Source organism: Panthera onca, chromosome D3 (assembly GCF_046562875.1).
Source record: "Panthera onca isolate mPanOnc1 chromosome D3, mPanOnc1 haplotype 2, whole genome shotgun sequence".
Classification (NCBI taxonomy): Eukaryota; Metazoa; Chordata; class Mammalia; order Carnivora; family Felidae; genus Panthera; species Panthera onca.
In genome coordinates, this window is record NC_138350.1 from 54,739,327 (window position 1) to 54,765,682 (window position 26,356).

The 26,356-nt window shown below is 35.9% G+C and overlaps 1 protein-coding gene across 7 annotated transcripts in view; it reads right to left on the reverse strand.

Annotated features, from left to right (window-relative positions):
- Positions 1-26,356, reverse strand: part of NOL4 (nucleolar protein 4) — a 429,971-nt gene that overhangs the window by 276,035 nt on the left and 127,580 nt on the right. For all 7 annotated transcript variants that reach the window (XR_009604343.2, XM_060613568.3, XM_060613567.3 and 4 more), the window contains one exon: positions 23,882-24,014. Coding sequence is in view for 6 of the 7 variants with exons in the window: in XM_060613568.3 (XP_060469551.1) it covers positions 23,882-24,014 (133 nt within the window). In the remaining variant the exon portion in view is untranslated. The remainder of the gene's footprint in view (positions 1-23,881; positions 24,015-26,356) is intronic.

Sequence of the window (26,356 nt, forward strand, 5' to 3'; positions counted from 1 at the left end):
AAAGTGTATTAACATAATTCTTCACATCAGTAGATTTTTAAAAATCACATAATCATATCAATAGAAGCAAGAAAAAGCAGTTGATAAAATCCAAAAGCTAATCATGATAAAAAACTCTCAGTAAACTAGAAATAGAAGGGCAATATTTCAACTTGATAAAGCCTGTCTACAAAAAAAAAAAACAAAAACCCATAGCTAACATCATACTTAATGGTGTGAAACTCAAAGCTCTCCCATAATATCAGGTACAAGAAAACAATATAAACTATCACCTGTGCCTTTCAATGTCATATTGGAAGTTTTAGTTAATGCAATAAGAAAAGGAAATAAATTATATACATATTAGAAACGAAAACACAAAACTGTCTTTGTTTACAGATGACTCGATTGTGTATTAGGAAATCTGACGAATCAACAAAAGCCCCCTGAAACTAAGTGAATATAGGAAGGTTGTGAAACAAATTGTGTGTAAAATGCCAGTTGTTTTCCTATATAACAACAATGAACAAGTGGAATTTGAAATTAAAAACACAACATCCACCCCCCAAAATGAAATACTTAGGTATAAATCTAACAAAGTATGTACAATATCTATCTACTTATCTACCTACCTACCTACCTGTAGTGAGGAAAACTAAAAAACTGTGATGAGCAAAGTAAAAAAAAAAAACCCTAAATAAATAAATGGAGAGATACCCCATGTTAATGGATAGAAAGACTCAATACTGTCAAGATGCCAGTTTTCTAAAACTGATCTATAGATTCAATGTAATTTCAGTCACAATCCCACCAAGTTATTTAATGGATATTGAAAAACCATTATAAGGTTTACATAGAAAGTCAAAATACTTAGCACAGCCAATACAATATTGAAGGAGAAGAATAAAGTTGGAGAGCTAACACTACCCAACTTAAACAGTTATGGTAAATCTACAGTAATCAAGAGAGTGTGGTATTGGCCAAAGTTTAAATAAATAGATCAATGGAAAAGAATAGACAGCTCAGAAATAGACCCATATAAATAGTCAACTCATCTTGACAAAGTAGCAAATGTAATACAATGAAGCTAAGACAGTGTCTTCAATACATGGTGCTGGAACAACTGATGTCCACATGTAAAAAAAATTAATCTAGGCCCAGACCCTTCACAAAAATTAACTCAAAATGAATCATAAATCTAAACATAAAATGAAAACTAGAAAACTTCTAGAAGATAAGCAGGAGAAAACCTAAATGTCCTTGAGTATGGTGATGACCTTTTTGCACAAGTCATCAAAGGCATGATCTCTGAAAGAAACAACTGACAAGTTGTTAAAAGTAAAAAAAAAAAAAAAACTTTTCTGCCAAAGACAATATCAAGGGAATGATAAGACAAGCCACAGACTGGAAAAAAATGCAAATGACATATATAATAAAGGACTATTATTCAAAAACATACTAAGAACTCTTAAAATTTTGTCAATAATAAGAAAACAAACTAATTAAAAATGGGCCAAAGACCTGACTTGAGGTCTCAGAAAGAAGATATACAGGTGACAAATAAGTACATGAAAAGATACTCCAAATCATATGTCATAAGGGAAATGTAAATTAAAACAGCAATGAGATACAACCACATACCTATTAGAATAGCTAAAATCCAGAAAACCAACACCATCAAATGCTGATAAGGATATGGAGCAACAGGAACTCTCATTCACTGCTGGCGGGAATGCAAAATAACATAGCCAGTTTGGAAGACAGTTTGGTGGTTTCCAAAAGCTAAACACACCCTTATGATGCAACCCATCAATAATGTTCCCTAGCATTTATCCCAAGGAAAATTTATGTACACACAAAAACTGCACATGGATGTTTATAACAGCTTTGTTCAAAATTGTTAAAATTTGGAAACAAACAAAATGGCCTTCAGTAGGTGGATAAGAGAATTAAACTGTGGAACACTCAGACAGTGAAATATTATTCACTGCCAAAAATAAATGAGCTATCAAGTCAGGAAAAGATATGATAGAATCTTAAATGCATATTACTAAGTGAAAGAAACCAATCTGAAAAGGCTTCATACTGTATTATTCCAACTACGTAACATTCTGGAACAGGCAAAACTGTGGAGGCAATAACAGACCACTGTGTGTCAGGGGTGGGTGGGGAGAGAGATGAATGAGCAGAACACAGAGGCAGTGAAAACACTCTATGATATTATAATGATGGATCATGTCATTTTACATTTATCCAAACCCACAGAACATATACCACCAAGAGTGAACCCCAAGGACTGTGGGTGATTATTATGAGTTAATACAGGTTCACCCTTGGTTAAAAAAAAAAAAAAATGTACCATTGTGGTGGGTGATTTTTTTTTTTTTCCTCTTTGGGAGATGACCTTCTTCCAAGTGCCACCTTCTTTTTTTTTTTAACTTAAATTCAAGTTAGTTAACATACAGTGTAGTCTTGGCTACAGAAGTAGAACCCAGTTATTCACCTCTTACATATAACACCCAGTGCTCATCCCAAAAAGTGCCCTCCCCAATGTCCATCACCCATTCAACCCATCCCCCCAACCCACCTCTTCTGCAGCAACCTCAGTTTGTTCTCTGTATTTAAAAGTCTCTGATTTGCCTCCCTCTCTTGTGGAGACTATGTATGTGTGGGGGCAGGATGTATATGGAAGTCCAAAACTAAAACTGCTTCAAAAAACAGCTTTAAAAAAATAAGAAACAAAATATAAAGCTTTATATTTGGTGTTCAGAAAAAAACAACAGCAAAATCATTTTTTTTTTAGTTTTTGCAGCAGGAAAATACCAAGTAGCCATGTTCCTTTTGCCCATCACAAGTATGTAGTATTTTTTATAGCTTTGAGGATGAACTACCCTATGAAACCACAAGAAGTCCAAGTTCTTACATAGTTTTACTTACCTCAACTGATAACATTTGAATAACCAGTTTTTACAATGGTCATTCTTTCGTAGCTTACCTAATTTTGTAAGCAATATTTCATAAAGTATGAAACTAACTCAAGAATGAAGAGTCATTAAGTGTATTTTATGGTGGGGGGGAATGAGAATTACAAGTTTCATAGATCAAGTAATATTGATGTTTCTTAGATACCTAGAAAAGAGCAGAGCACACTGTAATAAATACTTTATTGGACTTTTCCCCCTTAGTTATTAAACAACTTTAATAAAAATAAATTTCCTCTTAAAAGAAAAACTTGTTTCTAATTTTCTTTCTTTAAAAAAAGCTGTTTTAATGGTCCATGCTTCCTTTCATATATAGGATTTAGTCTTTTAGTTTATTTTATATAACTAGGCCTTTCTTTTGTTAGAATATAAATTCTAATGTAACAGATATCTTGTCTGCCTTGTTTATTGCTATGGTCCTAGAGTAAAAAAGTTTCTGCCTCAGGGTGCCTGAGGGCTCAGTCCGTTAAGCATCTGATTCTTGATCTCAGCTCAGGTCATGATCTCAGGGTTCAGATTTATGGGATTGAGCCCCGTGTCAGGCTTTTCGTTGACAACATGGAACCTGTTTAGGATTCTCTCTCTCCCTCTCTCTGTCCCCTCCCCACCCCCCGCCCTTTCTCTCAAAATAAATAAACTTAAAAAAAAGTTTCCACCTCATAGTAAGGGCTTAATAATTGAAGAAGAATGGATGAATTACTCTTGAACCCATTATATTAGCAATCATAAGGCTTCTCAATCATTTTTATGAAATGCTTCCAGAAGTAGTAAGTGAAATAAAAATTTTCATTCATTAGATCACAGTTGAACAAAAGGAGAGAAGGGATTAGTCTCCATGTAAACCATGAAGGGCATGGCCAAAGTGAAGCAGAATTCTCAAAAGTCAAAAGTACATTCTCTTTTGGGGCTCTTCATGCCCCAATTTAGACTTTGCAGCACACCTGGTGGTTCAGTCAGTTAAGCCTCCAACTTCAGCTCAGGTCATGATCTCATGGTCTGTGAGTTCGAGCCCCGTGTCAGGCTCTGTAGTGACAGCTCAAAGCTCGGAGCCTGCTTTGGATTCTGTGTCTCCCTCGCTCTCTGCCCCTCCCCCCCTCAAAAATAAACATTTAAAAAATTTTTTTTTAAAATAAAGGGTTTATAAGCAAATAATTGTGAATCTGGGTGGTAAGTACATCCTACTATAAACACATACGTACTTCACTATTTCCTCTTTTTGTGTTTGTTTGGAATTTTTACATATTTCCTATATAATATATATTGTAACACAACATATACATTTCATAATTTTTTCAAAACCTTTAAGTTCCTCCTGAGTCTTCCCAGTGAGTAGTTGGTAATTTAAATTTCGGTGTTCCTTCACAGTTGCAAAGGTTATATTTTGAGGGGTGTATGTGATTTTATGTATAAGGGGGAAACAGGAGAAACTTCAGATACCAAAGATAATGGTAAAGTCTTACATATCATGATAGGCGAATGAGAGTGATACTTTAGTAGGGGGCAGGCAGGGAAAGCCTTGAGCAAACGACAGTGGCCTTGGCTACTTGCAAGACATGCTTGTCTTGTCAGATGACAAGATGCCCATTCCTCTGGGTGAATGCAGCTTGCACCAGCACATCTGGCTTGGCAGAGCAGAAGATGACCTGTAATCAGCTTTCACTCGCCCCATGGTCAACAGTAGCCTTTGGAGAGTGTACAAACTTGATCACTTCAAATCTACACACAGCAGCCCAGGGGAGCCATTTCTGGCATCCTCCAAATCCCTTACATCAACAGCAGCCCTATTCTGCTTACTCAAAAAAAAAAGGCCATCCCGGATAGTGTAAAATACACTTACCCAACAACATATGGCAAAAAATAAGCACCAACTGGACTGAATGAAAATCATCCCTTCGCCGCATTTGTAATCTGACTCCTGTCTCCTAGACAGAATGCTGTCCGAAAATAAATTCGGGGGCAGTTCACTAAATGCTCCAAAAAGTGTAGATGTAATGTTTCCTCAAGATGAGGTTTTCTCTTTATTGCAGATGTATTCATAATTATTTTGACTAATCAGAAGAAAATCCCAGAACTCACACATTTCCCTTCCTCCTTGTTCCAACAAGATGACTGCACATTTCTAATTTCACTATTCTTTCTTGCAAGAGAATGGAGCCAGAACTGGATGTGTTGGAATGAGAGAATAACAAACGTGACATTTCTACTGATCTTTGTGAGCTGGGACTCTTTAAAGCACTGTAGATACAAGAGACTCTCTGATTATAGGGTGTTTCTGAGTTCCAGATGTCATCTGTGGTCCAAGACAGACAAGTCACTTGAACAGCATTTACGGAACTCTTCCTAAGCGCCAGATCTTAGAGATGGGCTCCTTAGTTCTTCCACACAGATTTAAATTGCAGGCAGATGATCTGAATAGCACAACATTGAATACTTCCAGGGGTCTTAGACACAAATTTTCTACAAAATGGTGGCTAGTAACACTTACCTGCTTCTAACAAAATAGAAGCCATCTATTTTTTAGCAGCAGGACTGACTACAGCATGAGTCCTTGAATAGTGAACTCTGTTTACGTTTGACGTGTATGCACACCGCAAACTCCCTGAAGGTGTACTCACAAGTCAGTGTGAAAATGTGTCATACCGGGGAGTAAAGTCTTGCAAATGGAATTTATAAAATCTACTGAATGAAAAGTAAGCCAGTCTCATTTGAACTAATGTGATATATATGCACATGGGATATGTATGTATGTGTGTGTGTATATATATATATGTGTGTGTGTGTGTGTGTGTGTGTGTGTATATACATACACATATATATATGTACACATACACACATACACACACACACACACACACACACACACACACACACTAACCACTTAAAAGTTAACTTTCCCTAAAAGTTAATACTCATGATATAGTATTTAAATACAACTTCAGAGGAAAACAAAACAAACAAAAACAACACATAGGGGCACCTGGGTAGCTTAGTCAGTTGAGCCTCTAACTCTTGACTTATTCAGCTCAGGTCATGATCTCACAGTTCAGGGGTTCAAGCCCCCCGCCCATTGGGCTCTGTGCTGACAGAGCAGAGCCTCCTTGGGATTCTCTCTCATTCCCTCTCTCTCTCTGTCCCTCTCCTGCTTGTACACATGTGTGCATGAATGAGCCCATTCTCTCTCTCTCAAATTAACTTGGAAAAAAAAAACACACCCAAACAAAAACAAAACACCACAAACCACCAAATACCCTCAATTTTAAGTGGAATTGGAGTCCACAGAAAAAAAGATACATAACAAAACGGGAAATTTACTTTAATTCATATGAAATTAAATATTTGTAGAAATGAAGGAGGTTGGCAGAAATTTGATATCAGTAGACCTCTAGTGGTCATTAGAGTAACTGGTGATTTTACTATTTTTCATTACTGCCCCTTTCAGCATAAAACATGAAGTGTTCAAGTGTTCCAGGATATTACTTTCAATGGCAAAGGTGCAAAGAGTATCAGATATCTTTTCATATCTCTAGCAAAACAAAATAAAAAATATAAAACTAACTTCCAAAGTAGGTTGGCCACCAACTATTACATAAAGACAGTGTTATTATTTTTACACTTGAAAAACCATTATAGGTTTTTAAATGCAGAGATTGGCCTTTCTAATTATAAAATAATTTCCATGCAAAGAGGGATCCAGTGCACATATGTGTTATTGCTTTTCATCTCAGATAATCGAAATGTGACCATTTTCGTTAGTCAAGGTGTTTTAGTCTAAATTCAAATCTGTGAGCTGTGAATACATGATTTTACTTGCAGGGGAGGCAATATATAACATGTTTTTTCTTTATATTAAAATGAAAATGTCACTTTTGGGGGATGATGGATATAAACCTCTCAACATTGGTCAGGTCACGGAAATTCGCATTAGGCAGATGTAAACTATATTCTAATTGAAAGTGAAAAGTCTCAGATGACATCAATTTCCTTCTCCCCAATTTAAGTCATTCTTGTTAATGATGACTTTTTGCCCCTTATTAATAAAGACAATTGGTAAAATGCAAAGGATGTCTTCAAGCAGCAGCATTCTCCAGGTGACAGTACATGTTGTGGCCATAGAACAACTCCCAGGAGACAAAGGCACTCACCCTCAATGAGATCACTCTAACAATAACTAAAAAAATTACCTCCCACAAGAATGTGTTTCTTTTGTACACATCAAATAATCCGTTTAAAAACACTTTTAACATTTATTTCTTTTTGAGCAAGAGAGCCAAAGCGGGAGCAGGAGAGGGGCAGAGAGAGAGAGGGAGACACAGAATCGAAGCAGGCTCCAGGCTCTGAGCTGTCAGCACAGTCACGGGGCTCGAACTCACGAACCGTGAGATCATGACCTGAGCCAAAGTCGGATGCTTAACTGACTGAGCCAACCAGGCACCCCTTGAATAATTCATTTTATATAGGTAAGTGTAGGAGAAGATAAAACATTTAATAAGTCATGTTCAAGCCAACTGTGTATATCTAACAACAAGCCAACAGTAATTCAACAATTACTCACATGGGATCAAAACAGCATAGTTTTAAAACATCTTTTGATCTGAAAAAGGATTTTGGAAATGTCTAGTGACTACTTATAAAAAGAACATAGGTTCAAAATGAACCTGCTTTCCAATTTCCTACAAGGTATTAAAAACGGAAGGACATTGCTCAGGAATGTAAATTCAAGACAACTGTGAGGGTACCTTAGAAACATCAACTTCCAAGCTCTGCCCCAAATTCAATGATGATTACTGCTGACATCTGTATTCCACGTAGAACTGGTTTAAGTCCACACGGTCACCAACTCATGTGTACAAAAAGGGGGCATTTTCCTTTTTAAATTGAATTCGGTTTATTTGCCCCACTCCTGGTGAGGGAGGGAAATCTATGCCACATGAAGGATGTTCAGTCATTTCCAGTGAAAACTCGAGTCTTGGTCGTAGAACCATTCTGTCTTGTGAACTCATGAGGTTTCTAATGACACGCATTCCTTCCCTTTTTTCCTAGGGATCTCAGTGACATGATATTCTTCTCCTCAGGAAAAGGGAGAAGAAAAAGGAGGCCAATTTATTCTGTGCTCACTGTCCTCCATGGGAAGATAACTTTCCTCCATGGAAAGAGGAACTTTCTCATCAGATGCCTATCCTTGTGGAGTCTGCTGATGATGACCATGAGTCTGCGAGGGCTTCCAAATTGTAGAATCAGGATGTTTTTTTTCCCCAACCTCAGAGATTCTTCTGGTTCGCCAGACCTCTCAGCTGCTTCTTTCTACCTACCCCATGTTAGCGAGTCTATGAGGTTTTCCCTCAGCTTATTGCCTAAGTACTTCACAGGATTCCTGCTGCCCTCTTCAGATGCCATGTTGGACACAGGGCATTTCTCTGGGAGGTTTGCAGTCTTCCTAGCTATATACCCTGGGTAATGAGACTCTGTTCTTTTATCCTTGAAGCATATTCCGATTACTCTGCTGCCCTGGCCATGGCCACTAGGCTTTTCCCAGAGAACCCTGCAGCTCATGTCTCTAAATTGCTCTTTCCCACATATAGTAGGAAGGTTAATTTTGGGGAGGAAACAAAAGTTTTGTGCAATTTTGCATTCTCGTCCTTTCTATAATGTATTCATTCAGACCTCTAGGCTTCTGCTCCTATTTAAAGCGAATTTCTTAGAATTCTATTCTATGTTGGGATCTTGCCAGTGAAAGCCATGGTTTTAAAGATGTATATCTATGCTATTAATTTTAAAATATCTACTTAAGCCCTCAAAAGCCAAACAATTGATTCTTTATTCTTTCTATAATATGCTTAGCCTGAGGGCAGTTCATTGAAAAGCCCTGGACTCTGCTTGAAAGGAGATGTGGTGAGTGGAAGAAGATTTGAAAAACCACGCACACACAGTTTAACATCAAAATAATCGCCCCGTTATACCTAAAAGTGTATAGAGCACATGGCTTTGGCACATGCGATTGCTTCTTTCTGAAGTGCTCTTGTGCCTTTCTTCACCTATGAACTGGTTTGCACCTTCTGGATCTACGTCACTTTTTCTGAGAGGCATTTCCAGCTCTCCCATGGCCAGGTTAAGTCAGTGCCACTGCTATCCTCTCTAATGGGGCTCCTTCCATTCTTAGCGGTTGTCACAATTTGTACTCACAAACTTAGTCTTATGTCCCCACCCTCCTAGACTACACATCAACGTCAACAGTGTAGACCTTTTTTATGTTTTACGCACTACTGAATTCCAAGCACTTTATACAGTAGGTGGTCAATAAGTAATTGTTGTAAATGGTCATATTATCTTATTGGTTCCCTTCATAGACTCTGTGAGGTTAATAAGGCAAATATTACCTTCAAATTAACCTTAGGTTAATTAACCCTTAGGTTAATATATATGAAATGACATGCATCAGGACATCTTAGGTCATAGAAATGGGATCTATACTTTGGTCCTATGAATCTTGGCCTACTGCTGTCCATTATACCACATCCTTATCCATTGTCACCTTTAACAATGGCTCGGAATCGGCTTTGTAAAGAATTCTTAGTAAAACATTTGCTTAATAAGGTAAAACAATACTTTTAGTAACAAAAAAGCAGCATGGTTTAATGAAAAGAAAACCAAAGACAGGTTTAATTTTGAAATGAGAGTAATATTGAGCATTAAAATGAACGACATTATTATAATATCACCACAATGGGGTAAGAAACACTTTCAAAAGAAAGTCAAAATACCTAGTCTATCTGGAGCTTATTTATAAAAAGTTCATTTCCAGAGTAACATTTTATAGTCTTCTTTTTAAGAAAATATGAATTGATCCTCATCTCTAGATGCAGATGCAAAAGCTGGCCAATTTACAGATTGGCCAGTTAATAAGCCCTATGAACAAGTAGGGATATTCATAATCGTTAGACAAAAAATACACCCAAGTGGTAACTGGTTCTATTATTAGCCCTCAATTCACTCAATGTAAGTTCTCAAAGCCACAATATCTTACCAGCATTTAATAACCTTTATGGGGTCTAGTTGTGTTCTTTTCACAAATGCAGTACAGTAATTTCAATTCATAATATTAGAAGCCTTCTTTTGAAGTTTGCTGTTTCATTTTTAAAGCTTACTCACATTAGGTATGGCTGAATATATCATTATTATATAAGTTTCCCTAACTTAATCTGGATATTTTCCACATTATGCAACCTTTAACATTCTTTCAAAAATGTTTTTATTACATTAACATGAGTATTATTGTTATAAAGTATGTTAATTTAAGATGTGCCTTGTATGATCGATATTTTCAAAAGAGCCTATTCATCTGAATGCTTTATGCAGGAAAACAGTATTCTTCATCAAAAAGTGTACACTTTATTGTTAATTTACACAAAGCAAAGCTGAAATGTTACCCAAAAAAAGCTTATAAGGTAAATCACTATTGGCCTAATTGGATGGTCATGAATGAAAAGTGGGTTTTTTTCCCTTTTCTGCCAAATATTGGCCTTATTATTCAGAATAAAGTAAAGTAAAATGAGAAGATTTGAAATAATGAATGCAGCAGAGGAGGTCAATCATAATTTCTTATTGTCCTTTCCAACAAGGGAAGAATAAGGGGAAATGAAAGAAATTGTCAAAAGTCAATTACACATTTAACAGATAAAAGGAAATATGAATTTTAAACACAGGGCAATTATTGTCAAGAGGTGTTATTGAAATAAACAGATTTTGAGTTTGCTACTCCTGATGAAACTAACAGATTTCAAGGGCTAGAAATAGCATTTTAGTTTCTTTATAACAATGCAGAAACAAAGAAGCTACATGCACGAAAATAGGAAAGTATGAGAAAACATCTACAAGTAGCTATTATACAGTTTTAAAGGCACAGGTACTACTAAAACACGAGCCAGAATATTAATTCCCCGTTCGGAAAATAAGAACACGATGGGACACTTGAGCGTGTCTGGCATAAAATAATCTGCGTTAAGCAAGCACAAGTTACAGAATATGATAAATGCGGTGGTGACAGATGTGGCAACTTAGAAACTCATCTTTAGAGAGACAGGCTCCAGATCCGGAATGTCCGTGTTCTGATCCTTCTTCCACTACTTTGCAGCTGGGTGACGACAGACTAGTTATTTAGCCTCCATGTCCTCACCTCTACCATAAAAATAACAACACTTCATGCCTCATAGGATTGCTGTGAAAATCTGAAAAGTTAATTCTTGGGGCAGCGCCATGTACAGGAAGCAATCAAGACAGTTCTCATCATCGCTTATCCTCACTTTCTATTGGAAATATCTTACCACGATTTGATTTTCAATGGTTAAATTCAGATGAGAGTCTAGATGTGTTTCATCAATTCAAAAATAGAATTATGCACATCACATTTGAGATAAACAAACTGCTGATGTCGCTGACGTGCATTAAGTGAGCAAGCATGTCCTCACTGAGCCCAAGTTAGAACTCTGGCATCATTGTTCGGTGTACCAAACTCCCCTGTACCTATAATGCTAATCTGATTTTTCTTGATTGCTTTATCACAGATTTGAATAAGAACAGAGATAAGCAGTGATGAGCTGTAATTTTTATTCTGTATGATGCTGGAATGTATTCTCCAGGATGTTATTAGGCAGTGGCAATAATGATAGGTTAGTGAAATAAATCCCCAGACTGAGAGATGGGCTGATTGACACCTGACTGCCAAGAATCGCAAAGTTTCTGAAATGTATACAGACAGTTAAGGTTGTCAAAGCTTCAATGATGTTGCTGTTAAAAGAAATCCTAGGAAACCCTCCGGTACCTCAGGAGCTCAGGATAAATGTTATGAAAAGTGCTTGAAGGAAGATAATCATAATTGTTGGAAGTACTAGAACTAACTCCTCCTCCCTCCCTCTCTCCCTCCCTCTCTCTCATCCCTTCCACATGCACACGCAGCCACTACCCCCCTTCCTTTCTCTCTCGACACACACACACAGCCACTCATACATATATATGTACATACACATATACATATATTTAGGAAGGAATAAGGGATAAGGGTTCTTATGAACGATGTTCATGAAGAAGAGGGGGAAAAATGGGAGCATTCATTTCACATATTGGCAATACCTACCAGCCTTTGTGCTGACTACAGTTTCTTGCCAAAGGCATGGAAGATTGGCAGCAAAAACAAGACAGAAAATGACCCTGGAAGATTCTTGCAGTCAAGACTGGAGGGAAAGTGGTCAGCAATCACCCTGGTTCCCTAAGTACTCTTCAAACATGTACCTTGGAATTACAATATCTGAAACTGATATTATATTGTATGATAACTAACTGGAATTTAAATAAGAAAGAAAAAGCCAATAAATAAAATGGCTGTTTAAATATGGCAAGGGCTAGGGGGTGCCTTGATTTCGGCTAGATCATGATTTCGAGCCCCGTGTCAGGCTTCAGCACAGAGGATTCCCTCTCTTCCCCTCTCTCTTTGCCCCAACCTCTGCTCTCATTCATATTCATTCATTCTCTCTCTCTCTCTCTCTCTCTCTCTCTCAAAATAATTGAATAAACTTAAAAAAAGATGCCAAGGGCTAGCTGGGAGAAGGACGGGGATGTCTACATCACTCTTTAATCCCTTCCTCTAGCCTGAGAAAACATTTAAAGCAGTTTAAAGATACATAGAAAATGATATCTTTTAAAGGAAAATGTTTTGTCAGGATGAAAACAACAGAAAATATTACAGATCCAAGAGAGAATCCTAAAACGGTGCACAGTCAGAGTGTTCCGGAGCCAGAATAAGTCTTAGAGAGAGGTCATCTGAGCTTCTCATTGACAGATGTAGAAACGGTTGCCTGAAGATAATACTTCTTAAATAAGGCTGCAAGACTCACTTACTGGAAGAGCTGGGACAAGAAGCCAGGGGTCAAGATTTGAACTTAAGAGATTGTTCATGCTGCCTCCTTCATGAATTCACTTTAGGACTCAAAGCTTCCTAATGTTCCACTGCTCCTGACTGGGTTTGGGAGGAAGACAGCAACTGGCATCAGAAACCCCAAAGTGAGATGTCGAAAGGACAGAATATTCATTCACGGGCAAGGAAATCCACTGCCTGTCTAATGTTTGGCGAGAAAGACTGAGTGTAAGAGTTGAGTCCACTTTCACCTCCGAAGCAATCAGATGAAGAAGAAATTTCAAACACTATTTCAGTTCAAAAACTACATTCTATGATATGTCAAACACTGTCCTTGGCTCCAAAGGCAGGGTGAAGGAATTCAGAAGATGTACGGTCTCCCACCTGCAGGCACTGCCGGTCAAACAGGTAAGAGTGATAAGAAAGCAACTATACTACAAATTTATAATGAATGTAATGAAATACCCTTTTAACTGTTTTCTTCAATATCCTCTGACCATTCTTTCCTTTCATGAACCTATCATCCAATTATGATCTTTGTAAACCTAGTAAATAAAGATTTTTATGGTCATTTTAGCACCATTTGGTAACTGCTTTCTCTCTCTACAACTCTTATGCAACACCAGCTTCAAAGCCCTGAAATAATTCAACCCTGAACTTATTTGTATCCAAAGGCTGAAGTTGTTTGCTTGTTTTTCTTTTAAATAATAGCTAGCTGACCCACACTGACAAGAGAGTTGTAAAGAAACACAGCATGGTGTTGACTTTATAGTGAGAGTTTAAAAAGGGTGACAGTAAAAACAAAAATTTAGAAAAAAAAAAGTTAGCTACTTAGACTCAAATTTGTACAATTCAAGCAGTTATGATTCTATAATATAGCTGGATACGTGAATTTATAGGCTCAAAATTTATTTGAATAAATGCTCAAAAGATATATACTTTCTAACATCTCTCCAGTGTCATGTGCATTCTTACCTTATTTATGCCTTATCAGGCAGGCAAAACGCAATATTCAAGGACTAAAGGGTCTAGTAACTGCTATTTAGCCCCAACGGAATTTTGGCATCTCCTGGAGGTGCTAAAATATTGAATGTTGGATCCATGTAATCATTCATGGACCAGTGAATATTGCCACGAAGTTAATGACCAAGCACAAGAACAATACTTCAAAACAAAGAATTACCCCAGAAGTAAAATTCCAAATTAATCTGACATCCTTCACTGATCAGATTAGACTCCCCAAATCAAACTGGAGCCTAGCCAATTTCCCTTAATTTTCCAGAGATCTAGGACCTAGCTAACATTAGACTGGTGTCCTGAGTGTGCAAGCTTTATCCTGAAATCAATAAGCTAAATTTGTAAACAAGCACTCACTTACATGAAAAACCACTTATGCAATATGAGTAAAATATGAAGAAGTGGAATTTCAACTTTAAAGGAAAGTAAACTTTCAAATATTATCACTGTAAATATAAGAAAATATTCCCTACAAAAGCATTTAAAGGAAATACATAACTAAACATATTTTTTCCACACTTACATTTTACAGGTAAGCCAAATTGCTATTTCTTCTGCTTTTGGAAGTCGAGTAACTGCCTAAAAGCAATTGCAAATGATTAAATACACACACACACACACACACACACACACACACACACACACACACACAAGCATACATAATATTACAACAGAACCTAGCAATCAAAATGTCCTCCAGTTCATAGAAACACTCCATTTAATTATCTACCGTCTTCATTTATTTATAAAGATATTTTATATTTCTGAAAATTATGATATAATTATTCATAGAGCCACCGCCATGAAAAGAAAGCTTTCTGAAAACTTCACCGGTGTGGGGCGCCTGAGTGGCTGAGTCAGTTAAGCGCCTGACTCTTGATCTTGACTCAGGTCTCAGAGCCCCCATGAGGAGCGCTCTGTGCTGGCAGCACGGAGCCTGCTTGGGATTCTCTGTCTCCCTCTCTCTCTGCCCCTCGATGCCCCCTCTCTCAAAAGTAAATAAACATTTAAAAATTTAAAAAAAAAAATCCGTGTAACCACCTCAACCCAGAATAATGAATCTCTCACGTAAATTATTTTTTTAATTTGGCATTAGAACAACTTGGATTAAGAAAAAGTAGCACCAGTGTATAATTCCCAGGTATTTGAAGAAGTGTATGGCAACTTAAAATTTGAGAATAACACCATTAAGGACAGTTTCAATTTGGGAAGTAAAATATTTTATTATATTTATGCAAAAAATTTCTTTTCAATATTTTTTGCTTTATGCAAAATATCCTGAACAATTATAAAGTATTAAAGGAAAACAAAGTTTTGGAACAAAGAAAGTGCCTTACTTACGCAAGACAATAGGTCAATAGGGAATCTGGTGTTGCACCTAAAAAAATGTTAATAACTTTTCTAATTAAAACTCAACATCATAAAAAATGAAACACTAAATTTAATTTTGTATTAACTATACTGTTTTACATCATTTTTATTAAAAACATGTTTTATTAGATTTCCAACTAAATTAAATAGTGAATAGTTATTGCTTTTATTGCCGGTTTATATGCTTTAATAATTACTTGGAACCATCCCATTCAGCTAAATTAGATGCAATTTTAGTCATGAACATACTTTAATAAAATTTTATTCACGTATATACAGCAGTAAAAGAGTGTTATGTGTGTGTGTATTCTAAAATTAAGTTCAAATGTGTATGATACTCAGATAAATAAGACTGCAAAAAAACTGTAAAATTTAGTAGGTGAGTAGAGGAACATTTTCAGAAATATTAAAGAAATGCAATATATAACAGCTGTCCTAACGAAGAAAACAGGGCTACATGAAACCCATGCATATCAATCCTCACTCTGAAGGTAATTCAGAAGGTAACACTGGCTAAAGACAGCATTTGAGCATGACTATACCCACATGACTCACTACCTTTTAGACCGCTGCCATCCTGACCCTCCCAAACTTCCAGGTAGAAATGTGAGGAAAATAAAAGTACAGCTGGAACACTGGCTCCATACCTTTCCCTTATGATTGTCTTAGTTACCTCATTTGAGGTGGTCCCATGAGTCTGGTCTTTACAAATGTGTAAGTCAAGATACACGCAATGCCCATGTGTATGCATCATTGTTCTGAAACAGAAATCCCAATTTCAAAAACAGTTTGCTTTTCATATTCTTCATGTTCTACTTTAAGTTATTTTAGAGCGTGACCTATTAGGTTGAACCAATATGGCAATTTCATATGGTTCAACCTTACATGTCAGGTCTGTCCTTATAACCCCATTGTGTAGCTCAGTCTAGGTTTCAATAGGTATTTGTTGACTTAATAATGAAATACTGGGTCTCTCACCACTTACCCTTGCCTAAGGATGCTCAAGGCTCCATGTAAGATACTTATTAAAATTATATGCCTGGGGGCGCCTGGGTGGCGCAGTCGGTTAAGCGTCCGACTTCAGCCAGGTCATGATCTCGCGGTCTGTGAGTTCGAGCCCCGCGTCAGGCTCTGGGCTGATGGCTCGGAGCCTGGAGCCTGTTTCCAATTCTGTGTCTCCCTCTCTCTCTGCCCCTCCCCCGTTCATGCTCTGTCTCTCTCTGTCCCAAAAATAAATAAAAAACGTTGAAAAAAAAAATTAAAAAAAAATAAAAATAAAAAAAATAATAAAATAAAATAAAATAAAATAAAATAAAATAAAATAAAATAAAATTATATGCCTGAATGGGACACGTGCTCCATGTTGTCTACTTAGCTCCTGAATATGGCTCTTTTTGGGGGTTAATGCTGTATCATATAAGTGTTAGTGAGAGGTGAAGATCCCCATTACGAAGCCAAAGGAGCTGAAAACATTTTGGAAAAATATTTCACATAGAAATGTTATTTCAATGGGTTTCTTGCTAACATTCTTTGGAAACCAGTACACTATGTATTGTTATATAGGAAAAGTGTTCTAGACTGATATGTTATCAAACAAAATATCTATGCATTCCTGATTTTAACCCTAGCTTCTACAGAGAGATATTTGTTCTACTCATTTGTTCTAATCAAACTACGGTTTGAAAGACTAAGTGGACATCAGTGAGATTCAATTTTTTTTTTCCCAACAAGATTCAAAACAAGATATTTTTCTGAGTTTCAGAAACTGCCTTCTGGCCTTTAGAACCTGAGAACCACATTTTTTTGTAATTATGATTTTACTCAAAGGTATGCAATTCAAATGATTAGAATGCAGAGCATTTACCTATTATTTAGTTACCCTATAAGATATTTATAACTTATATAAATTCTTTTGTTTTCACTAAACTGATATTTATGGTAAACAATTGGCCTGTTTTTAGCAGTGAAGTAAAACCCAAAATTCTTCAGTTTATTATAATTAAGGATGACTATGTGTTTGTATGTGTGTATATGTATGTATATATATATATATGTAATAGTTTAATATTTGTATGCAGGTTATCACTAAATTCCAATTCAATTTTTCCTGTTTGTCAAAAATAGTCTGACCAAGTGAAACATACCAAAACATTTCTAGAATATAAATATTATGCAGAAAGTGTGTGGGGGAGGGTTAAATTCTAGCAAATCAACTATGTATTTCCACATGCTAACAGAGTTATTGAACATATCTTTGAATGAAAGAGTTGCCTTGAATATACTTCTTCCATCCGTCATGGGTAGACATTGAAGTGTTAATGAACTCTTTAAGGCAGTCCTTCTCTCTCTTTTTTTGTTTCTGTACATTATCATAGCCCTTTGCCTGGTACATTGGATGTTATTTGTTAAGGTTTCAAATGTATAAAGAAGTCATTGTTTGATGCATAAATGAAGTACCAAATACTGCAAAAAAAAAAAAAACAAACAAACAACTATGCTTAAAATAGTCTCTATTATTCCACTGAGTCAAGAAACAATGTGGGGACACTGAACACACACTTAAAAGCAATATATTCTGTGATGTCACCACCAAAACCATAAAAAAAAATGAGGGCTGAAGAGAATGTGTACATTTTTTCTATTGCAATCCCTTACTTTTAAAGATGATTAAAGTAATGTGCAGAGTTAAAGGGGTACCTCAACTTACCTTTGTACTCTATAATCTTTTTCCAGTTTATTTTGAGAGAGAGAAAGAAAGCAGGAAAGGGGCAGAGAAAGGGGAGAGAGTGAATCCCAGGGAGTCTCTGCACTGTCAGTGCAGAGCCCAATGCAGGGCTCAAACTCACAAACCTTGAGATCAGTACCTGAGTTGAATCAAGAGTCGGATGCTTAACCGACTGAGCCACCCAGGTGCCCCTCTACTCCAACAATCTTAAGAAAATGGGCAACAGGGAAAAATACAACAATTTTTTGTGACTCAAAAATACAAAAATCCTTTGCTCTTATGTAAACATATTTTTGAGATTAATAAAGTACAAATATTCCCTTGCAAAACTATCAATAATATACAATATAGTATTGACTCAGACAAGCAATTAAAATGGTTCTTATAAAAGTATACTTCTATCAAATGAAATTGAATGTTTATTTTGAACTGAAACTTTCAAGTCTGTCTCTAAATCTGACACTTCTCTTTTGCCAGACATCCTTTAATAAATAACCTCAGCAACAACAACAAAACAAACAGATCAGCGGTTTATAGAATGTACAACTTCAGAAGAAAATAATTAAGAAAAAAGAGTGTTTTCTTGAGCTATTACAAGCTCCCACGAATTTCTAGAATCTGGATTCAAGGACAGAAGCCTAAGTGACCACAGTTCTACTTCTAATCCAATTAAATGACAGAACTAGACACTTACAAATTGACAAACACCTGAATACAGAACATCTTTAAGCTTCTTGATCTGGGAATGCTTTTCGGAATTCTGTAAACAACAACCATTGCACAGGAGAGCCTCTTTTATGATAAGCTACTTATATTTCATGATAGCTTCAAGGACCTCCTGCTTTTATGATTAACTCAAGGGATTATGCAATCTTTAAATGATTTTAACCTACAGGCATTATTTTAAGTCTGTCAAAAAGTTTTACATAGCTTAATATATTTTACCCAAAATCCAGTGAAGGTGGCCAAAGGATACAAACTTCCAGTTACAAAATAAATAAGTCCTAGGGATATAATGTACAGCATAGTCACTATAGTTAATAATTACACATTGTATATTTCAAAGTTGATTCTAAAAGTAGATTCTAAAGGTTCCTACCATAAGAAAAAATTGTAACTATGTATGGTAATGGATGTTAACTAGCCCTATTGTGGTGGTCATTTCACAGTAACTACCTATATCGAGCCATTATGTTGCACACTTATGTAAGGTAAAATAGGTTTGGGGGGCCTGGATGGCTCAGTCAGTTACACGTCTGGCTCCTGAGCTCAGCTCAGGTCAAGCCCCACATGGGGTTCACACTGACAACACAGAGCCTGCTTGGGATTCTCTCTCTCCCTCGCCCTGTCCCTCCCCTGCTTGTGCATACATGCTCGTGCTCTCTCTCAAAATAAATAAGTAAACTTAAAACAAACAAACAAATGTAAAATAGATTAAGTACTATGCTAAGATTCAGAGCTTCTGCACATTTTTATCTTTATATTTTTGTTGACTTAGGAAAGCACTAGAAGCTTAAAATAAACAAAAAAGCTGAATATTATACATCGATCTTTCCTTTTCTAAATTCTTCATTCCAGTTGTGTTTATTTGACCTTCACCTAATTATCTAGCCCAGTGGCAAGACATTTCTCTTCTTTTCCTCTCTTTCTCCAACACACATAATATACAATATCTCCCAATGAATTTACATTATTTCCCTTAATGAATATATTGCAAATCCTTCATAACCACAGTGAGAAAAAAAAGCTCTTAAAAGGTATTTTTAACTCTCCCTTTTATATGGTGCCCAATAAAGACATTGTTGTACCTACCTGTGTTATATTTATAGGTAAGGATTTCTAAAATCACGATATGTTAATTTCTTTACAATAATAAATTAATCATGTTGTATTAAAGAAAATGGAACCTTTTAACTTAACATTTAAAATGTTGTTATTCATATTTTATAAATATTAAACTAGAGTTCCAGCTGACTGTTAAAACATAAGATTTTTCTCAATTTCCACAAAAACTTCAGATACATCAAACCTGCGGCTACAGAGAAAGGAATTTAACTGCCAAGTCTGAGCAAAACAATATTCTAGACCTACACATCTGATACAGTAGCCACTAGGCACATGTGACTTTTAATCTAAATTAACATGAATTAAAATGAAATCAGATTAAATTAACATTAGTCCCTCAGTTGCACCAGCAATATTTTAAGTCCTCAATGGTTGCAGCATGGCTGGTGACTAACACAAGTATAAAACACACAAATACAGAACATTTCCATTATCTCAGAAAGTGGATTGAACACGCTTCCTTCACTCCTCCCCAGCCTCCACTTCTAAACTTCTCTTTATTGGGTCTCTTCAGTCTCCATCTTACAGGATTCTAACCCAGACTTGCCTTTTCTGCCTATACCAGTTGTTCTCAACTTAGGGACTTTATGCCCCTCCCCATAGGACATTTGAAATGTCTGAGACATTTTGGGTTGTCACAACTCGGGAGACAGGTTTTAATAGTGACGTGGTGAGTGGAGGCCAGAGACACTGCTAAGCATCTTACAATGCACAGGATATCCCCCACAACCACAAATGATGTGCCCAAGTTGAGAAATTTTGGGAGGGACTAGGTTGGAGGTGCATCTGGATTGCCCACCCAAAAGTGGATTTGTTGTATCATAAGTCCCTACCTTCTGACTACTCCCAAATATCACGTACACCAGGTACAAGAAAGTAATACCCTCAGATCCAATGTAGGTCTAGCACCCAGAGTCCCCACTGACTTTAGAAAGGTAGACATAAACTACAGGTTTTACCATATTGAATTCTTATTTTTACAGAGACTGGCATTTTCCCACATTGGTTAATTGAACAGTAATCAAATGTGGGTGGTATCACGTATACTTTTATTCCTTTAGATTGTGTGTTTTATGGAGGTAGGGACCATGTGTTTTTTTCCTTCATCTACATATATATGCACCATATAGAAAGCTCTAAAAGGTAACATTGGATGAGAAAAACAAGATACAGTATAGTGCAAATAATATGAACTATTTTTTTTATCATTTTGAGAGACAGAGAGTGGGAGTGGCAGAGAGAGAGGGAGGGAAAGAGAGAGAGAATGAACATATTTTTATAAAAGAATGGTGATCAAACATTCCCAGTATGTACATATTTTTGTTTATGTGTGTGTGTTTGTATGCTTAGGTATGTTCATTGATGCATGTATCTATCTGTAAGTACAGAGAAAAATGAAATGATACAGTAGTTTGTCAATGAGGATTACATATGGGAGTGCTATTATCAGGGGAAAGGAGAAAAGAAAAAAATATGTAAAACTTAGGCAAAAATTCGTGGTAATGGTAAAAAGTTATATTTTCATTTTTTTTAAATAATGGAGTATTTAAGAACTACCTCAAATAGAGCAACTGAAAGGAAAATCAAAAGCATAAGATCTATCCATTAATATGGCATTTGTATTCTAGAAGAGAAATAGCTAATAAATACGAAAAATAATACTTCATACAGCGGTGAGTCCTCTGAAGAATATTAAAATTTAGGTGTTTGGGGGAGATAGTCCTGAGCTCAGGAAAGATATCAGCACTTAGAGAAGCAAATCTGGGATTCATCAGGGTGCTACACAAGTCAATGTGATCATTTAGAGAGTAAGTGTAAGGGAGGAGAGAGTTCCGGGTTGCACCCTAGAGCACTCCAACAGGGAGTGGCAAGGATGGAAGCTTACCGAGATGAGCAAAAGAAGTAGAGGAGAGAAAGTAGAGATGCTGAGACAACTCTTTAGATGAGTGTTTCTGGAAAGTGTATTGCGGGAATGGTACAGAGAAATGGGGCACTGAATGGAAGGGCACCATGGGATCAACGGAAGCTTTGTATAGAGGACATTTATCACACCATGCTTATATATTCATCCTGGAGAAAAGCTATGATGCAGGAAAACAAAAGAAATGCTTGCAAGAGAAAACTCAATGAGAAGTGAGAGGAAAAGGCATTTGTATAAGAGAAGACTTAGGCATAGGTTGGAGAAGGAATGACTAGCGATGTCCTTATCCTTGAGGCATGCATCCATATATGATGAGAAAGTGTTTTCTCCCAAGAGTAAACAGTATTTGAAATTATTCCACTGAATTGTATTAGAATCAATGTCGATTTATATCACATCAGCTATCCCCTAGCAAAATATCCACAACTGACAACTTCAATCAAGAAAACCATGAATATGCATCGTGAGACACATTCTCTTGTTATTTACATGCTCCAAAATTATAGACTAAAAAAGACGATGGTGCAAATAGGCAAAGTACACGAACAAATGTTAGTAGAGTGATATATACATAAATATATTTGTCACTGATATATAGTTCAGTTATTCTATGATCCCAGTGCTATGCAATTTCCAATAAAAAGTCAAAATCTGAAGATGTCTGCTCAGATTTTAAAAGAGAAAAGATAATCTATATCTAAACCAGAAAAATCCCATTCTTAGAAATTTCCCAAGTTGGGGCACCTGGGTGGCTCAGACAGTTAAGCTTCCGACTACGGCTTAGGTCATGACCTGGCAGTACCTGGCTTCCAGCCCCGCACTGGGCTCTGTGCTGACAGCTCAGAGCCTGGAGCCTGCTTCAGATTCTGTCTCCCTCTCTCTCTGCCCTTCCCCCATTCGCACTCTCTCTGTCTCTCTCTCAAAAATAAATAAGCATTAAAAAAGAAACAAATTTCCCAAGTAAATGTCCTTTCTACCACAATAGCTAGTCCACTGTGTAGTAGGTAAAATAAGATTTTAAAGCCACTGATCAATCAGTGCACGCGTCATTCCTTGTAATTCATGCCAACAAGGACACCAAAATCTTTTAGGCTCATCTGAATTGTGAACAAGAAACATGTTTGCCACCTTTTTTTTTTGAAATTTGGGTATACCTAAAACTAGGGATTTCTTAAACTTTGACAGCAAAAGCAGATCAGCAGCTAGAAATGCAGCAATCTTTTACAACCAGTTTTTAATAGCAAGCGTCAGAGAAAGCAAGGAAAACTTTTCATTTCCCTATCTAGAGATGTAGGCACAAAACTATATAGTCAAAAAGTTCATGTAAACTTGTTAATTACAGGAATAATAAACTAATGTTGGATGAAATTGGTCAACTGCCTTCTATTTACAACCCGTAATTTTCATTCACAATTACCTTAGTAAGGCACATTTACTTCCATACATAATTTTATATTTACAAAGACAGAAATCTACAAAGATAACTTTTAAAGATCTCTGCAAACAGTAGACCTAAAATATTAACTGCCTGGTCTACTTTCTCTACCTATCCAGTTTTCTTCCTACCAACAACAACTGGATAATTCTGGAATTTTCAATGGACCCAGGAATAAGAGATTATGATTGATTTTTCACTTACAGCTTTATAAAGTAGCTCAAAATCCCAGCAAAAATCTTCTTACCCCAGCAAAATCACTCTGGTAAAATTATTCTTTTAGATAAATTGTTTTTAATTACAACTTTGTCTTTTAGGAAAATTAAAACATCCAAATTACTCTTCTGATCATTTTAAACTCTTTACTATTATGGCCTGAGAAACCAAAGCTAGGAAACATTGCAGAAGCCCAAATTACACTGGTACAACACATTTAATTAAGTTCAGGGAGCAAAACACGGGAAAGCTTGGATTTTTATAACTAACATCTGTTTATAAACCAGTCTATCACCCTAGTTTTGAACAAAGTACTTGAATCCAAAAATAAGGAAGTAGATAATGGAACCTGAGTCTACAGAAAAGTCCCCACAGGAACAGATAAAAAAAAATCAGCACAAGAGCATGAGGTGGTTGTTGTTTAAATAAACTCTGACTTGGGTTTTTGTTGTTTTGTTGATTTGTTTGTTCAGTTTGAAAGGCTTACCATCTTGCTGCCCATGAAGAGCCTGAGGACTCTGCATTCTCTCCTCAAGATTGGAGCTAAGATCAGAGTTCACGGCTGACATCCGTGTTGAATCGCTCATATCAAATTCATCGCTTTCTATTGAACTTTCATCCTGAAAATGGTTTTAAAATATCATCAAGCATCATAAAATATAACACATTCAAATAGTGACCATTATATCTACAGGGTCAATTAGAGTTTAGCCAGTAAATTAGCTTTTACAGAACTCAGTAAATTGTGTTACATATTAATAGATACTTGAAATAAATAATGTAATAATTTCTCTCTTTAAGGAATTTCAAGGCTTGTGAAAAATCAAACAATGTATCTAAGTACAGGCAGATTTAAAAGGCAAAATAACATGTTTAGGAAGGATGTACTTGGGAGAATTATCCTAAACAATGAAAAAATGGTTTTTTTAATTAGTAAAAACTTCCCTAGGACAGTCAGTCACAAAACATAAAATATAGAGAAATATATGTTTTGAGTCCAAAAATAAATGACCTAATAAAATATTATAAGCAAAAATCTTAGGATGCGATAAGAAAACCTTACACAAAAAATTTTCCTTGGCAAACAGGACGGATTCTAATAATTGACAAACTTACATGGCTAGATTGAAAATCCACATTTCCTGAAAGCAAGATTTTAACACCTCCCTTCTTTCCTTTTAAGTGAATATATGCTGTACTGCAACCACAAAAACAAGTTCTAGGTAGAAGTGTGAAAGATCCATTTACCAAAAGCCAGTTCGCCGAGTGGCTAAATTACCAAAAGGCCAGTTTTCCAAATGCCCAACTCATCAAAACCTGTCACAAATTAAGTTAAACCAAGTCTAAGATATTTTGCTGTAAATCATTTCACTGAAGCAAATTCCTTTTAGAGAACCAATTTTCAGCCAAATGGTATGCTTATGTAGGCAGAAAGGCCTGAGAAACTTGTGTAACATATTGCAAGTACTTACTCAAAATCACCAGGTTTGACTTTAATTTGTAAATGTCTGATCTCAAAGTTTAGCATTAATATAAAAATCAGCAATCGCCATAGCAGTAGTGCTATTTATGTGATACATAACTGTTCTTTATACTTGTTTACTCACTTCATCTTTATCACAACCTGTGAATTGGGTACCAGGATTCATCCACTTTTACAGACTGAGAAATTGAGGCACAGAGCAGTTAAAGAATGTATCCCACTATAATACACCAGAACTGGGATTCATATGAAGTCACTCACACTTGAGAAAATAACTTCTTTGAACAGGAAGAGTTACCTTGGCTTCCTAAATGACATCTTGGTATCAGCAAAGAAGTTGCTATGGTTAGGGGACAGGAACGTTCTAGTAGACTAACAAATTGGCATTCTGATCCATCAGTCAGGTCAAGGTGATTTTGGTGTCCTTCCTTTACGAAAGGTCTGATCATGCCCAGGTATACTGAGTAGAACTAGCTCTTCATTAATTCAGCAAGGAAATGCCACCCTGTGAGGCCTCTGGGCAATCAGCCACATAGACTTCTCCCAGCGGCATGCCCTCTCTCTTGGTACATTATGTTTTCTCAAATTCTAAATTCTAAGAAAATCCAAAGCATCTGAAATAAATATATATGTTAACAAGGGAAAAAAATAACAGAATTCAATGTGCACATCAATCTTATCAGTGTGTACCATATACATATACCTACATATATATGCACACACGTAGGTGATACAGATATTTATTATATGCACTATATATAGTGTCTGACATGATGGCATTTTAGAGTACATTCTCTACAGCGAGACTGACTGATTCAGATCCAGCTCTGCCACTTAGATGTGTTACCTTAAATAAGTAACCTAACCTTTCTGTGCCTCAATTTCTTCATCTATAAAATGGGAATAATAGTATCAATCTCATAGGGCTATATAAAGGTTAAGCAAATATACTAATATTTAAAGTACTTAGGACAAGGTCAGATAAATAAGTACAAAACTGTTTTAATATTTTTATGTAGAATACATAAGAAACTCTGCAGTATATAATAGGACTTATGTTTTATGAACACATACAAAAATAAATTTAAATATAATAGTAAAGATTAAATATAATAGCAAATACATTTAAATATATTAAATATAATAGTAAAAAATATAAATATAAAATAAAATATAAAGTAAATTTAAATATGTGTTTATAAACTAGCTGTGTATTTTATATAAACATAGTCTGTAGAATCAGCACTTATTATATATACTAAAAATAGCTAAATATACATAGTCCAGTAAAATTTCATCTCTAATATATACCATCTTAAATATATGTGTGTGTGTGTATTCACACGTATGTGTGTAAATGTATGTATATGTCAGAATGTATGTGTGAGTTTAAAGGAAAGCTAGATACAAAGAGATAATATCTGATCCATGGAATGATTATATAAACTGCTACAGCACATTATGAATAATCAATACACA